We start from the raw sequence: 17,956 nt of genomic DNA on the forward strand, positions 1-17,956 counted from the left end.
TTTTTGTTGAAATTCATTTGTTACCAACAAATTTTCATTTTCACTAACTTCCAATATATTAATCACTAGTAGGGTTTGTTTATGCTTCATGGATATGTAATTACTCTATAGAAATTATTATATACACCGTAACCGTTGTAGTTGGCGCCAAACCCAATAGCCGCAGCACACTATAAGTATAAGCGTTGAACCCTTTTCATTACAAAACCCAAAACCCCAAACACAGTGAGCCATTAACGAATTTTCATTCCCGTTAACAAATAATAAACTTTTCTTATTATCTGCTTATTGAAATTGAAGACTTTGCCATTTCTGGCATTTTCATGCATCAGTTATTGTTGTATTGGTATGTAGATAAAGTTATAAACCTTTTACTTCTAACCATTTTCTCTTTTTCATCATTTTACTCTCACTTCTTGGTAAATGGCTGTTTCTTTACTATTCTTGGTAATCTTTAGAAATGGTTCTATTTGCATTTGTTTTCAATTGATCAAGTCCTCATTTTGCTTTCAATCTCTCAATTCTTGACAAGTGTGTTTTTCTTTATATTCTTGATTATGTGCTATATATGCCAAAACAAACTTTATTGTTTTTACTAACATTTGATGCTGATTTAAAGATTCTACTTGCATTGGTGTTAATTCTTATTTGTTCTTTATATTTTATTTGATTCTCCCCTAATCCACACTGCAACTCATGTCTTAGTTTTCTTGACATGTCTGTATTTATTGGTAGGTAGAAGATTGATACCCGAAGATATTGGCGGATTCAGACTAATTGTTGCGGAAATGGATAAAATAGCTGATTCCAATGGTGAAAACAAGCAGGATAGTAAGAGAGAATCATGTCATCATTCTATACTTCCTGCTGATTCCCCCACATCACTGGTTGAATTCCTGTCTGAGATTACAGAAAGTTCAAATGAATTAGGTTCAACAGAGGTGGATTGGAATGAAACTTTTGCAGATATGGTTGAGGAATTACTGTTGTCTAATTTGCGAGGAGTTTACCAGGGTGCAATCAAGCAGATTGTTGAATTGGGCTATACCGAAGACGTAGCTGAAAAGGCCCTTTCAAGGAAGGCCCTATACATACAGGAAGGAGACCCTGTCTCAAATGTTGTAAATGCTACATTGAATGTGTTGAAGGGTAAAAATGTTGCTACTTCAGACACTGTATTTGAAAATTTTCAGCACTTGCTATCTTACACCATGTTGGAGATGATCACGGTGCTTCGTCAATTCAGACCATCCCTAACAGTTGGTGAAGCAATGTGGTCTTTGCTGATATGTGATTTGAATGTTTCATCGGCATGCACAGTGGAAGATTTCCTGAATGTGGATTCCAATGAGGAAAGCTCTACCAGCCCTTCCATTCCCCAATTGAAGTCAGAGGTTCAAAGCTCTACTAGCCCTTCTTGTACTTCCCAGGAGTCATGCCCCACTCACAAGAAGTGCAAGCATGAAGCACCAACAATTGGGAAGCTCCAAAGTTCACCCAACAAGAAAAGCTCTTTAGCTTCAGAAAGGGTAAAGCCTGAGGAAGAGAATGATTCATTGCCAACCGTTTCAGGTAGACCCTTTGAAACTTCAGAGGATATATGTAAAGTAGGATCTATTTCTAAGGACCACAATATAAAAGAAATTGAATCACTTAGGCAGATTTATCTCCATATGGATAAAATATATAGGGCCTCCCGAAAAGGGGGTTTGACGACTGACAAAAAAATGGAACCACCATCTGATATTCATAATCAACAAATGAAAAGTGTCTCTTCAAACACAACAAGCAAGCAAGGAGTTTGTGCATCAGATGCAACGTTACCCGACACAATATCTTCATCTTCAATAGTGAATCCCAATATTTCAGCATCAGACACAATTTCCAAACCAAAATCTCAGCCAAACCCCTTTGATGCTCAGAAGACTCCTGATTACTATGCTGAAATTCCTTATGATGAGTCTCTGGGTAAGTATTTACCAAGAGACAAGAAGGATGAATGTATTTTGAAGTTAGTTCCTCGAATGCATTTATTGCAGGGTGAGCTGCAAAGCTGGATCAACTGGGCAAATAAAAAGATTATGCAGGTTACTGCTAGGGTTGGCAAGCTGCGGCCTGAGCTTAAAATGCTAAAGAAGGAGAAGCAAGAAGCCGAAAAGGATGCAATACTTTTTCAGGAGAATGCTGCGAAGATCTCTCAGGTGGATAATGCCACAGAGAATACTAAAAAGCTAATTGAGAGTACTACTTCTGATGCTCTCATCCTAGAGGTAGAAAACATGTTGCTAAGTGAGGAGTTGGATGCTGATAGGTTGTCACTTGAGAAGTCATTGACAAGGCATCAGCAAGCACTGAAGAGAGAGCAGACGGCTCTTAAAAAGGCAGAGTCTTTGGAAAGCGAGAATGCTTTGCATCGTGATGATCTCTCGAGAGATAAGCAGAAGTTATCCAAATTGCAACAGGAGCTTGACAAGGAGAAAATTCTTCTAACCAGGGTTGAGGTATGTGCCATTTTAATCAGAAATTACTTAATCACTAACCTATCAAAATACATTTGGGTAAAATTTGTGGAGTCTACTTTTTTATATCGCCTGTCAATACCTTTCTTCCCTAGTATACGCATAATTTACCATTTGAAGTGCGTGATGAGTTTATTTAGTCCAATCTAGGATCCGATTGAAGTCGTTGAATTGAAGTACATGAACAATGCTCATAGGTCTATAATATATCACACACATCCTCTTATGCATGCTATTTTCACTTTTGCATTTATATATCACCAATACCTTGTTTGAACAATAGGATTTCTGTTCTACCCCTGCCGTCATTGTTTACATTTAGTACCCAGAGGGCTTACTAAGCTACATCCAAACTATAATTTGTGGAAATGTTACAGGGTAGAGTGAGAACAGAGGAAGCAGAGAAAGAAAAGCTGCTTGCACAGGTTGCATCTATCAGAAGGGAAGGGAAACAGCTAGCAGAACACATAAAAGCTGAGGAAGATAAGATCAGAAAAAAAGCAGCCTGTAAGTTGCAGAAATATGTAGATTTGATTGTAAAGCTTGAATCACAGTTGGAAGAAGTAAAACAAAAATCAGAGTCTGCAAAAACTGCAGCACTTCATAAAGGTGAGCCATCGGGGAGCAAGAAACCGTGCACGTCTAAAACCGTTGTGAGCTGCCAAGCCAAATCTGCTGCTAGAAGTTTTAGGCGGGAGCAGGAGTGTGTTATGTGCCTATCCGAGGAGGCGTCAGTAGTTTTTCTTCCATGTGCTCATGAGGTTCTGTGTCCAGCATGCAATAAGCTCCATGAGAAACAAAGGATGAAGGATTGCCCTTCATGTAGGACTCCTATCCAACACAGGATTCATGTTAGATTTGCAGCAGACCAGTGGAGAGTATAGAAAAGAAAAAATCATAGAAATAGAAAGAACTCGTAGGAGACAATTTTAAATGTAAAAGTCTGTTTTTGCTTAAAGATATAAAGAAGCAAAGCGAATAAAAATTGCATGTAGATTTTATCAATAGTGATAAATGGCGACAGTCCATATAAATCATTGTATCATCTAAAGCATAAGTACACATCTCTATCTGTTTTATTCCTATGATCTTATGAGATGAAGTGGAAATATGTATTAAGCTTGAGTATTGAAATTTGCAGAGAATGAAACCAGAATTATGTACTTCATTGAAAAAATGTTGCTATAACCAAGTTACCAACTTATTTACAGATTTTAATGTTCATGGGCATCTAAGTTCTTATAACAAATCTGTGCACTTGAGTTTGGGATTTGATACACCAAGTCCAGCTAGATCCGACATTATTAATTTAGATAAACAAACACATTTTATGTGTGCACATATTCTGTTTCACACTTATTGTCATTCCATGTGGCATGACCTTATAATTGATTGAAAAAAATATTTTTAAGTTAAAATTTAATTTTTTAAGTAATTTTCTGACCATTCATAGCTTATGGCATATGAAGCGGTACATGCTTAATTCCCCTTAAGCAAAGTCTCGGGTTTGAGTCTTGTAGATGGAAAAACACCCGTTGAGAGAGTTAGCCTCATATACCTGTGGATGTTCCCGGCTCAGAGTGGTATTGATTATGGGACAAGCTCCCGTATCTTACCATTATTTTATTTGTTTATTTTTAGATCACTGATTTTTGTTTGTTTTTGAAGGTGGTAGGTCACACTGTTGTTCAAGGTAGGGTCTAGACTCACTCACATTGTGAAGAGGCCATTCCTCTGTGTCTTTCCCTTTCAATCTCCCTACTCTTGTGTCTCCTTTTCTAGTGAAAGTGGTCATACATGATGATTAGTTTTACATTCTATGGCAAATAGATATATTCATGTGCTAGTGTGCCTATGCAAGTTGAGTGTGTAGGGTACATTTTGAAACAGAGACCTTCCTATTAATCTTACTGTGATTGTTTTAATCATTAACATTAGGCAAAAATAAATCAAAATAGTTGAGCCTAAAAGTGGTTTGAATCATCTATTTTTGTTTAAGATGTCACTGCCATATTATGATGGTTTGTGTAAAATAGGTGGACACTGATAATGAAATATCCTTCAAAAAAAGAAGGATTTATGCAATGAAATGGATCAAATCATGACATGTGATTTGTATTTAATGTTTTTACTGTTTTACATTTTAAAGTCATATTTATCAAGTACATGTTTATCCTAGTACTGTTAAAGAAGACTTATGTAGTACTAGTGTCTAGTAGTTAATAGATGAGGGACCTACTCCAACTCAGATTGGATTTGATTTATATTAAACAACATAAGTTCTCACTTCTGAGAGGTCAAAAGTCATAATTTTCAATGGTAAAATGGTAATATATGGTAGTTCAGGTTCATATGGGAGATAGGTAAGGAAGTTTTCCTGTGAGGTGGAAGTTCAACATCAGAAGCTCATTTACTTGCATGAACAAGAGAACATGATTTGTTATCTCATTTATTCCCACTCTGCAATTTCGTCCTATGCTTATAGTAATGGATGTACAGATAATGTAATATCCAACATTTATATTTTAATGATAGTTTAATTTTAAATTAAAGTAAGAGAATAAAATATTTACTCATTTGACAACATAACAAATAATTTAAAACTAAAAATTATGATATATATCCTATTTAATTAGTCTCTATAACAAATAATTTAAAACTAAGAAAATATGACATATGTCATAATTTTAAGAGTTTAATATTTATATATTGTTAGTGTAAAGTTTTTTACATTGTCAGTATATCATTTACTGTTAATTTATATTATTTTTATTGAGAGTCTATGATAATTAACATATGAATGATGAATAATTTATAGATAGTATAAAAAATAATTACATCGTTAGTGTATATATATTAAAAGTTATAATGTTAATGACTGATATAACTTATCTCATGATGATTGACAATATAATTTTTTTGTATTTTAAAGGATTAATAGTTTTTTCTTTCAATTTTACTCTTATTAAATAATTAAAATTTAATTTTAATCTTTACACATTGAATTAATTAAAGAATTGAATCTTTACAATTCTCAAGAAAATAGTATGTACATTTCAGTGTAAATACGGAAATGTATATACTATAAAATATAATCAACTTAATAATTTCTTCTGGTAATATCGTAAAATGAATAAAGAAAACAGTATCATTTTTTAAAGAAATGCAAAAAAATACTTATTCTTTTTAGATCCAAAGATTTGTTTGAAAATAAAAAAATAAAAAACAAGAAAGACATAAATATTGAATGCCAAATGCCACCAAAGGTACAAGTCGTTTCCAAGAGGGTCGTCCCTTCATCTTGTGCTTACTCAAAGAAAAAGCAAGCTTGCTAGTTCCTACTAACTCCTTTAGTTTATAAGTGTTGTTTTTTCTTATAAGTATTCTTATCTAAAATTCAACACAATACTCCTATTAATTATTTATTATCAATTACTATATTCTTATTCTCATTTAAAAGAAATACCAATAGTGGAACAGAATAATGAGAGCAATTCAATAGAGCTATTTCAGGTCTTTAGATTGTATCTTCTTCCTATATTATAGTCTTTCTTTATTTTCATTGTACCAAAAAATTTTAGTAGAGCTAACCTGAAAATTTATAACAATTTTATTAAAAATAAAAAATCAATAATGACATTGATTTATATAAAACAATTTAAGACAATATTTATTAAAGTAGTTCCTAATCTAATCCATCTTTTTATTCATTTATTGATTTCTTTGTCATTCATTTTTTCCCTTGTAAGTCACTTTTCTACTCCTTCCATTTCCATTCACAAATCCATGCCATACATAAAAACAAAACAGATTTGTTTCATAACTCTGCAACTTCATCATACCAAAAACATTACCTCTTTACTCAAACCAAGACTCATACCCATTTTTCCATCATGCTCAAACTCCTTAACAACAATCTCCGTCGCTTCTTTTCTCATCTTCGGTGGCCATTTCGCAGAGCCCATTCTAAGTGCAAAAAAATTATCAAAAAGTTTGGAAGGCACAAAACAAAACCTCACAACAATGGAGCTGATATAAAAAATGAAGCAAGTACGAATTTTTCAGATTCCCTTCATCCTAATGCTCAATTGGGTATTCCAAAATCCAATAAACCAATTCGGGTTGCAACTTTTAGTGCTGCTCTCTACTATGCCACACTTCCAAGATCAGAAAAAAAAGCTGCATCATTCGACGACGAAAAGAGAGTTGATACGTTAAACCGAACAAAATCATTAAACACTCGACCAAAAAGCATTTTAAAGCAATCTTCGATGCACCAAAATAGACCAGACAACAACCTAAGCAAGTTCGGGAAATCCGAGGTAAGGGTTTCAATAAATTTACCAGACAACGAGATTTCACTTCGGAGAAAACGACAATTGAGCTTCTCGGAAAACGATAAAGAAGGATGTTGGAGAGGGAAGGAGGACATGACGATGAGAAAGTGTGCAAGTTTTTCAGAAGAGAGAGAAAGAAATGGAAGAACGGTGGTTGAAGTGCTCAGAGAATTGGATGCAGATATATTGGGACTGCAAGATGTGAAAGCTGAAGAAGAGAATGGAATGAAACCATTGTCAGAATTAGCAGAAGCTTTGGGAATGAATTATGTTTTTGCTGAAAGTTGGGCACCACAGTACGGCAACGCCGTCTTGTCACGGTGGCCGATCAAACGCTGCTCGGCGCACAAACTCGATGACACTGATTTCAGGTTAGTCACTTTCACTTTATTTTTTACTTCATATAAACATCATTTGTATCGAATCGTGTCATGCTCCATGTCCCGAGCCAATTGAGTACTCGATTTTATTATTATTTTTACTTTTAAAATTTTTCTTTTATCTACATGTCAATATATATGATTGACTTGAGATAAGGAATGTGACATTATTGGGAACTAAGTGATCCTCATCTAAGGATACAGATCACCCATCCTCATTTCTGTCCCGGTCCAATAAAAAATTGACACTTCATTAAAAAAGAAAAATTTAAAAACTAAAAGTAACATATGTGCGTTACTTGGAAAAATCCTATCGGCTTGGGATATAGGGACACACTGATTTTGGGACAGGTGATCCCCATTCCTCGTCTAGTAACTTATTAATCTTCCAAGTAACAACTTAGATAAGTTTGGTAGGGTAATAGCTTTTAGTATTTTGTGGGAAAGAAAAAAAAGGCCTACAAGAGTTTTACCTTGTTTCATATTCGGCTTAAATTAACTTAAAACCAAAGTAGTTAGAATGATAAGTTTGGAACATCCTTATTAGTAAGTGTCACATTGTCACTATCAACGTTACTGATTATATGATACAGATATACTTATCATTCAAGTTTTAATCTAATGCAAAATTTTAAACAAATTGTATACAAATATATTACTTTTTAAGTTTTCATGTTAATGTTATTTTTATGTATTTCGCGGAAGCTTCTCTCTGCTTGGGAGATGTAGAGAAAATTAAAGAGATGATCACTTTTGTGTTCGTAAAGCCACCAATTATTCCAAAAAAGTGGAAAACTTTTCGTTATAGAAATAACTTTAGAACAAAGCACTCATGGGAAATTTTAAAGCCAGTTAGTCTAACTTTCAATGGGTTGAAAAATAGCTTAACCAATGACATCCCTTAAGTGTTGTTTATTCATTGCTTTACTCGAAAGTGCAAGAATATTACATCAACCATGAAATTGCCATACCCTTTCTTTTAGTTCTTTCATTGTTTTGTTCTGCGAACCAATCACAACAATGAGATATATACACCACATGCCAACTGTATTACTTAGAGATATTATTTGTTCTCAATTATATCTTATTTTCTGTCTTGTACCAATTACATATTACCATATGAATAAAAGACAAATTTTAAAAATACAAAGTAATATTTTGATTAATCTAAAACATAAAATGAGACATTATTAAAAATATATGATATATGTCACTTTATTACATATATGCAACTAGGCAGGTTTGTAGTGTTCCTACCTACTCCTTAAGAATTATGTGTTGTCATCACTCATCAATGTTCCTTAATTTGAGACTTATATTTTATTTTGTATATAAGACATTTATGGATTCATAATTTACTACCCACCAAAACATCCAATGAAAGATCATCAATTTCGACGGCTGCATGGAATATTTTATTCTTTATACACATATAGCACTTCTGTTAGAATGAAAGAATAATGGAAGAAAAATGATATATTTTCTTATACCATACGAAAATAACATGTATCATAATATTAATTTATTTATTAATAATTAATTTAATTTATAAATGATATATGTCACTTTCTTATTATATATCTTTACACAATGCATACTTTATATTTCTTGCATTACAAACTCCAATATATAACACAAAATATTTATAGGAATTCTAGGAAAAACCTCATACATTCAATAATTCATTAATTAAATCGTCCGATTCTTCCTAATAACATATATCTCACACCATAAACCTTCATCACCATTTAATAACGTATACCTCAAAATATTTGTCTCTAACTTTTCATAATTTATCGTAGCCAAAGGTCACATAACAAACTCCATTGACTTCAAATTATTATATTCTCAATCAACATTTTGTTCTTGTTTTGAGTGAACTTTTTAGATTCTGGTTACTGACAAAGGCTAATGGTGGTCCATTTCCTTGTTAAAGCTATAACAACTCTTCCACAACAAGTTGCTTTGTGGTTTTGGAATTAAAACATACGGCTATAACAACATATAAGCTCATTATATATGGGCTCAACATTGTCCTATAAATTGTGTCACTACATGTATCACAAACTTATGATTGGTTGAAAAAATATTTGTAAGTTAAAAAATTAATAATTAATTATTTTTCTGACTAATCACAGCTAATGGTATATGCAGTGATACAATTTGTAGCACAACAGATGTGTACTCTTATATATCACTCTTTAGGATAGAGATCATATGTCCCAAATAATATCTCATTCTATATACCAAATCAATTAGAGTGCTTCATTTTATTACTTTTTGTTTTTAAATTTTTTATTTTATTCACATGTTAATATATAATCTCCCTCCACTCTTTAACCCAAAATTATAAGGCTTTTTGGTTAAGGTCCCACAAAAAAACACCTAGACAATTGATATATAAAATTTTCACTTATATGATCTTCAATTTATTCCTTGTGAAACTTTTTTACAATAGTATTTAGACAAAGTATTTGCCAATTTTGGAAGGACAATCAAAATTGGATGGTTATTGCTCAAGTTCATAATAACTAAAAATAATAAATTTTCTTACTCCTCCCTAAGGTATCTCTTGCGCTAATGAGCTATTAAAAAACGATTATGAAAATATTAGTCAAAATCGAACCTATGAAAGCAACCAAGTTGGGGCAATAAAAGAAACCTGGTATTGAAATTGTGGTGTAGATAGACAATGACCGAGCAACAAGGATGAATGTGACATCCAACAACTTTTATTGTAATTTTTTGTTTACAGAAATGTTCTAAAGGCTAGCATTGACGTACCCGAAGAAGGTGAACTCAACTTTTATTGTACACAACTTGATCATCTTGATGAGAATTGTCGAATGAAGCAGGTCAATGCAATAATCCAATCTAGTAAAGAGCCACACATCTTAGCTGGAGGACTTAATTCACTTCATGAATCAGATTACTCCCAACAAAGATGGACAGATATTGTAAAGGTATATATATATATATATTAGTTATTTCCTTTCCCTTTTTTGGTCTTTATGATAAAAAAATAAAAGTTAATTTCTATGAACTGGTTTCATTTGAGTACAGTACTATGAAGAGATTGGAAAGCCAACACCACAGGTTGATGTGATGAAATATCTCAAGAGTAAAAACTACACAGATGCTAAGGACTTTTCAGGAGAATGTGAATCCGTTGTCATGATTGCCAAAGGCCAAAGTACACAATTTTCAACTTCTTAAGCTTATCATTTTTTGTTTTAAACTTCTACTTTATTCTTATACAATGTTCATATATATATATATATATATATATATATATATTATGCAGGTGTACAAGGTACATGTAAGTATGGAACTCGTGTAGATTACATATTATCATCCTCAAGTTCTACATATAAATTTATTCCAGGGTCCTATTTAGTTCATTCTTCAAAAGGTACATCAGATCATCATATAGTGAAAGTTGATGTGGTAAAAGGAAATATCAATCCTCAAGAAAATGTGACAAAGATACCACAACGACATAAACAGAAATTTGTAAGAACAACACATTCAAGTCCATCAAAAGGTGTATGGAAAACGCATGCAGGAGAATAATATGTGATTATATTTCTAAAATGGAGCATTTGGTTTGTTCATGCTTCATATGTGTTCTATATACAACGTTATTGAAATATATTAGAAGAAAAGAGTGAGATGTGATGTATTATGACACTTGTTTTCCTGAGAGAAAAATGTATAGGTTTTGATTAAGAACTTAAAAAATATATGCATAAAATTCATGACAAATGAAACTATCTTATGAATTGGATGCTTTTAAGCACCAACACCGACATCTGCACCACATGGAATATGTACAAAATATAGGACACAAGGACATGATGACCCTATGTATGTATAAAGTCAAAAAATAAATTAAATATGAAGAAGAAAAAAAAGTAAATTGGGAGACAATATTTATACACTTGTTGGATTTTCCATGAAATCTCTTAGTTGAATGTGAAAAACCGAAGAAACCCCAATTAATTTCATAGTAAAGAAGAAGAGCATACCTTGATTAACCAGATGATAGAGCCTGATAGTTTTCCTTCTGCTTCTCTAGAGGGGAATGAAAAACAAAAGAGAGTTTAAATCTGATAGAATCCTGATGGTGGTGTTGTGCCTAATGGACAATTCCTCTTTAACACACCTTTATTCTCATTAGCCACTCAACTAAACCTATTGCTCTACAAATAGAGACCGTAACTCATAAAAGTAATCGTAGTCGGTTATTGCTTAAGTTGCAATAATTCTAATTCAGTCTCGTCATCAAATCAGAAATTGACTAAAGGTATATACACTTATAATATTTCATAACACATATGCCCTTAGCCACTAAATTAATTCTTAAAGACGACTAATTAAATAACTGAAAAAAATGTTAAGAGACTTCACTTTAAAACGTAAGCATTTTATTTGTTTACAAATAATGGCAAGACAACATATGAATATTTTAATTTTAATATCCTTAGAACATTTCTCCTCCTTCTAGCACTTGGCTAAGATACATTAAGTTAGTAACTTCAAAATCAACTTATCGAAATTCATTTGCATCATATATATCTCATATTTTACTTTTCTTTTTAAGTCAGATTTTCATATTTTTTAAGTTTTTGCATACAATGTCTATAAAAGAGACATGTCAACTAAATATCAGATTCGATAAAAAGATTAATTTCAAATTGAAAACCAGAAATAGTGTCTATAACACGTCAAAATGATGTGAATGTCTAATATGTAAATGGAATTATTATTAGAAAATAACTAAAGGCAATGAAAGATGGGCCAAAACTTCTTAAGGAGATCCAGGTCCATTACCTTCTTAAGTCTTTCGGCCTAGTAAGTGTTGAGGAACTTCACCTCATTACTTGTTTCACTATTTTGTGTCATTTCATGTGTCATGAGGTATGATTGGCTAGAAAAATAAAAACTATTTAAAAATTATAATTTTAACTAAATAATTTATTTTCAACCCATCAAAATTGATAATACATTGAGTGGTACAAAAAGTGTAACTCCATTATGTTGAATGTTCAACTTCCATTGCCAAAACATATGAATGAAGAGAAAGTTGAACCTTGAGAAGGATGTTGAAGGCTTCCATCCTTTAAAGTTTGAACATTGGCAAGCTTGCAATAAAAGATGGGAACGAATGATGTTACATGTATTCACTAAGTGATGTATGTATATAGGGAAAGAAACTTGTTGCTTTTGAAAGCATATGCTACAGTTACTGTGACCCATTCACACACAACTCAACCATAAAGTATAACACATGGAACAAATATTGTTATTGCAACAGAAGGACAAGCAATGATGGTAAAATTTCTGTCTCCACACAAGAAAAACACATGAGGATTCTTTTTGGAAAATTTAGTTATTTTTTAGGAAGCATCCAAAGTTGTTTTTTGAGGAATGATTGGATTGTTTTGTCCCCGACTTCTATCAATCTGTAATCACTTCAGAGTGGTGGCAATACAACAACTGCACAAATTATGACAAATTCCAATTCCTTAAATTTAATACAAACACGGTGTACTAAAATTTCTGATATTCACTCAAGGCGTTTTGACTTGTGGAATATAAAACTGTGATATTTAAAAACAATAAATCTAGCATCTATCCACAACTTTAAAGGTTGTTAATTGTTATTGTCAATCATTTTGAGGATACATCATGCAGAGCTAAAAGCCTAAAACAATGATAGTTATGCAGTGAAGCTCGCTCAATTTTATTATATTTTGCTTTTAAATTTTTTATTTTATTCATGCGTTAATATATGATTGACTTGGAAAATGGAATGAGACATAGTGATCCCCATCCACATGTCTAGTTGTGTGCCGAGAAATGCATGAATCATGTAAACCCCATCATTGCTATCCAACCAACACTAAGCAATCTGCATATTTTGTATGATAAATTAATAACCTTGACAGCTCTGTTAAGTTAATGATGGGGATTCAGGTTGCGTTGTTTAATAGAATAAGAGAGACTTATGTGAAGATGAAATTATGTAGAGACAACTAATAAGATTATGACAACACATTAATATTTTAATTTTAATTAAATTTAATCTTAAATAATAGCATCAAAAACCATATAATATATTTGTCTTCGAATGTGATGTTTTACATGCGTTTCTATTCAAGTTTTTCTCATAAAATAAATAAATAAAAGGGTAGAAAATTGGACACGTTATGAAGAATAAGCCAACCAGCCTGGATTAACCACAAACATGTGAATATGTTCTACTTTGCTTAAGAGAGAATTTATGGCAACCACTCTTATTTTAGGCTTATCTATCATTCATGCTTCTTAGCCCTTATCCTCTTATGACAGTTGACATACCCAAATGTAGTTGGTTTTCAGAACAAACTACCATACCAATGTCTTTCCTCTGCTTAAACACATAGTCATAACTAATAAGTTGTAGCTCAAGGAGGGACACAAGAGCCAAACTGCACTTTGTCTTTGACCAAAAATTGTTTGCTATACTTGTATAAAGTGAAAACATCAATGTCAATTGAAGATTCTTAAAATGAAAAATGTAAGATTAGTTCTAAATATAATAATCTGTCACTGAAATAAGCAAATCTTGATCAGACTCTCCTGTCATTAAATTAAATACACTCCAAAAAGAATCAAAATCTGTATATCACTACATCCTCTTTTGCTCTGCAAGAGAAAACAATCGATAAACATTCAGCTTAAAATTTGAATTTAGAAAATATATATACTAAAACTAGCTTGTGGAAGACAATCAAAATCTTGAAATCTCAATCTGTACACAAAATCCTTGGGCTTGAGCTTCCTTCTTCCTTAGAATTAGAAGAATGGGGGTCACTTTCCAAAGTATATGGTTGATAACCGGTTGGACTAGAGAGCTGACCAGAGCCACTCATGCTCACAGTTCTCTCAATATCAAGCCTCCCAGCAACAAAAGGGATTTGCCGTTCCGGTATCGAAAGCACTGATTCATCATCTGTTTCCATCATTTTAACAACCTGATCCATTGTTGGCCTAACATATAACTGTGGATGAGAACAAAGTACAGCAATTAACACATACTTCTCAAGAACTTGTTGTGAACTAGGTTCTGGCATGCCATCTTCAATCACATCCAAAGCTCTACCTGTTCTAACCAATGACCAAGCCCAATCAGTCAATGCAGAGGGTTGGCCATCATTGTTTGTTTGAAGAGCCTTCCTTCCACTCAAAAGCTCAAGAAGCACAACACCGAAACTAAAAACATCGCTTCTCTCGGTCAATTGCCCATACAATGCATACTCAGGAGCTACATACCCCATTGTTCCAGCAACCCTTGTGCTCATGTGAGTCATTCCCTCAGGGTTGAACTTTGCTAATCCAAAATCCGCAACCTTAGCTTCAAACTTGTCATCCAAGAGTATATTACTCGCTTTAATATCCCTATGAATGATGGAAGGCTGAGCTCCATAATGTAAATAAGCTAATCCCCTCGCGGTACCAAGCGCGATTTGTTGACGAATTGGCCAACTGATTTTGATCCCCATAGAACCAAACAAATGATCATGAAGGCTCCCATTTTTCATCAAATCAGTAACAATAATCCTCTGGTAACCTTCATATTTAGTTGTTGCAGAACAATAACCTCTCAAAGCAACAAGATTCACATGCCTGATACTCGCAATGACCTCAACTTCATGAGTGAAGCTTTCATCACCCGCAGCCGAACAATTCTTGAACCTCTTCAATGCAACCTCACTCCCATCAGAAATAACCCCTCTATACACATTCCCATAACCCCCTCTCCCAATGATATTATCCCTATGAAAATTCTTAGTTGCCTTCTTAACATCATCAATAGTGAACCTAATCAAAGTGGTGCTCTGGTCCATTGAATCCAACCCAGAAACCAAATTCATCTCAGTAATATTTCCACCATTACCCCTACTCACCCTTTTCAATTTCCAATAACCCCAAAACCCAACAATCATGAAAAACAAAACAAACACACAAACAACAGAAACAACAACAATAACAACCTTTTTCTTACCACCAGAGGAACCCTCAGAGGAAAAATCAAGGGAGAACAAACACTTAGCAGTTCCAGGGTCAGAAGGTCCAAAATGATTAGAGAAAGCAGCAACATAAATAGAAGGATAAGCAGTGCAATCAGAGAGATTCCCAATGGAAGGACCAGAAGTTGGTAAATTAGACACACTAGTGGTGCAAATAGCACAAGGTGAATTATTCTCAAGTGATTGGTTACAATTTGTATTAACATCTTGAAGCACAGAGTCACTAACCAAGGCTTCAAAATCATGTTTTGTAGTGATGTTAATGCAACCTTGAGAGATATAATTGGTTTGAAAGCCACAAGAGGATTGAATATTGAAAGTGGAGTCGAAGGAGTTGATGTAAGATTGGAAACTTTGCCAGCATGATTGTGAGGAGTTGATGGGTGGTAGGAAGAAGGTGGTGCGGCGGAGGTAGTCAGATTGGACAAGGCGGAAGGCTTGACGGATGAACTGGCAGCGAGTGGTTGAGTCGAAGGAGGAAGGCCTAGCGCCGCCGCTGAGGGTGGTGAGGATGGTGAAGTTGAGAGGACATGTGGCGTTTAAAGAGAGGGAAGGAATAGGGAGAGTGAAAAGGAAGAGATAGAAGATGAAGAAAAGGGTCATTGGTGTTTGTTGAAGAACGAATATGATGAACATGCAAAAGTGTGAGAAGAAAGATAGATAGCTATGTGAAGTTGTTGTTTTTTTTAAAATTGAAGGGAGGGTAAAGGATTTAGAAATATTTTCTCAAACCAATCACAATAATCTAAAAATAGATAACATTTGTTTAAATTTTTAAATAATATAACATATTTTATTTAATTTAATATAGACTTTGGAATATATTTGAAGTCAACATATCCTTATAAAAAATAAGAAAAGGTTGAAGTGCGTTTTGGAATAACCACTTACTCTTTTATGTCAAGTTGTCTTGTCTTATTTGACTTTCAGATATATTTAATTTGTTGAGTGATAACGTATAATAATTTAGCTAAAGGACAAAACAAAAAGAAACTAGACTTTATGTAAGGAAAATGTTTTGTCCTTTGTTTATTAATCAAACAACAGGATAATGTTTTCATCCTTTATCTGGATTCTCATGAAATAAAAGTTGATATTTTGACCCCGGTAGAGGCAGTTATTAGTTGTGAATTGTGATCATGTTTGAGCTGACAACTATAACATTGACGTTAATCTTTCATCAATTGAAGACAAAAAAAGTACACTGTTGCATGTTACAGTTGCTTACAGACAGGATGCTATTTTGAATGTACAGTGTCTATCTATTCATGTAGAAGTCACTAACTAAAAAATTAGGATCAATTTGCTATCTTCTTCAACTTTATTATATATAAAAGGATAAAAATATCTTATATTATTGTAGACTTGTTTGCCGTCACAACTCACAAGAGATACCATGAACATGCTCACAGTATATAGGTGATGAAAGATCAGGGCCGGTGCTTATTGTATTGGTTAGGAAAAAATAGGGTCCTGATTAATAAAAAAAGTTATTAGTCAAAATTTGAAGAAATAAATAATAATAACTAATAGAAAACTGTGTAAAATAGTATTTATTGTTTATTAAAAGGCTTCTATAGAAAATATCAACTTGTTGAAATCATTCACACTGAAGTGAGATAACGAACCGGGAATGGAGTTGGTGATGAGTGGAAAATTATTTTTCTTGTATAGTCACCAACCGGAACCAAATTAATGTTGACACTGCTTAAACCTCAATCAACCAAAAACTACCCCTGAGTGTTCGAATTAGGTACACTAATCTATCTATACAGGGAAATAATATAGGAAAAGAAAATGATTCTTAATATATGGTAATTAATGTAGTAATAACAAACCAAATTCATATAAACAAATTTGTTTAGATTGATTAGATTGTTATTATCCTAAAATCAAATTTGAAGATAATATGTAAACAAATTTGTTTTGATTGATCAGATTGTTATTATCGTATGATATTTAGGTATCATTGACTATGGACCCTCACTGTTGATTTGCTGGTGAAGCAAGGTATTGAGTGGTGTAGTTCCATTCCGTGGCTGAGGGGTTTTGTTTGTGCATTGTGATTGTGATTGTGCTAATTACGCTGAAATGATAGCAAATGCAAATCAATTATAATATTTCTGAGGGGAAAGTATATTTAGCATCTCAGTTAGTGGATGTTACTCTGTAAGTAACTTTGTGGGGACTGACTTAATTCATAAATGTATGGCTTAAAGAGAGCCATCTCTATTTTAATAAAAAAACATATGGAAACTCTTGGAAGACACTTTGCTGATGAATATCTTTTGTCTCGAAATATGTATCATTTCATGTGTTACTTACCCATAACATCAAGATCTCAATATATATTACTTTATGGTGTTCTCAGGAGTAGCCAATATATTATTAACAATGATTATAGCGTGGGGCTGTTGGCACATATATAACTAACTTCTGGTCTTAATTTTTCTTGGAAAAATAATTCGGTTCTAGAAAAGTCTTAGTGAAAGCTTAGAAAAATGTATTGGATGAGATAGAATATGAGAGAATGTTCTTATTTCATGTCAAACAGGATTGACGGTTGACAACAAATTTAGTAGCCTAATTGTATACATATTGTTTATATAAAACATCCATTACTATAATCAATATATTATTTAATT

At 33.0% G+C, this 17,956-nt stretch overlaps 3 protein-coding genes across 3 annotated transcripts; 2 read left to right on the top strand and 1 right to left on the bottom strand.

Annotated features, from left to right (window-relative positions):
* Positions 390-3,534, top strand: LOC109335169 (putative E3 ubiquitin-protein ligase RF298). The gene is made up of 3 exons (XM_019571269.1): positions 390-419; positions 736-2,501; positions 2,897-3,534. The coding sequence occupies exons 2-3, from the start codon at positions 789-791 to the stop codon at positions 3,401-3,403; spliced, it is 2,220 nt and encodes a 739-aa protein (XP_019426814.1). The 5' UTR covers positions 390-419; positions 736-788; the 3' UTR covers positions 3,404-3,534.
* On the top strand, positions 6,309-10,914 carry LOC109335044. Its single transcript, XM_019571083.1, has 5 exons — positions 6,309-7,227; positions 9,992-10,199; positions 10,300-10,429; positions 10,541-10,749; positions 10,805-10,914. The coding sequence occupies exons 1-5, from the start codon at positions 6,413-6,415 to the stop codon at positions 10,814-10,816; spliced, it is 1,374 nt and encodes a 457-aa protein (XP_019426628.1). The 5' UTR covers positions 6,309-6,412; the 3' UTR covers positions 10,817-10,914.
* On the bottom strand, positions 13,816-15,945 carry LOC109335320 (probable LRR receptor-like serine/threonine-protein kinase RKF3). The gene has a single exon (XM_019571457.1). It carries the CDS (start codon positions 15,912-15,914, stop codon positions 14,028-14,030), a length of 1,887 nt encoding a protein of 628 aa, XP_019427002.1. The 5' UTR covers positions 15,915-15,945; the 3' UTR covers positions 13,816-14,027.

This window comes from Lupinus angustifolius, chromosome LG20 (genome assembly GCF_001865875.1).
Source record: "Lupinus angustifolius cultivar Tanjil chromosome LG20, LupAngTanjil_v1.0, whole genome shotgun sequence".
In the NCBI taxonomy this organism is placed as follows: domain Eukaryota; kingdom Viridiplantae; phylum Streptophyta; class Magnoliopsida; order Fabales; family Fabaceae; genus Lupinus; species Lupinus angustifolius.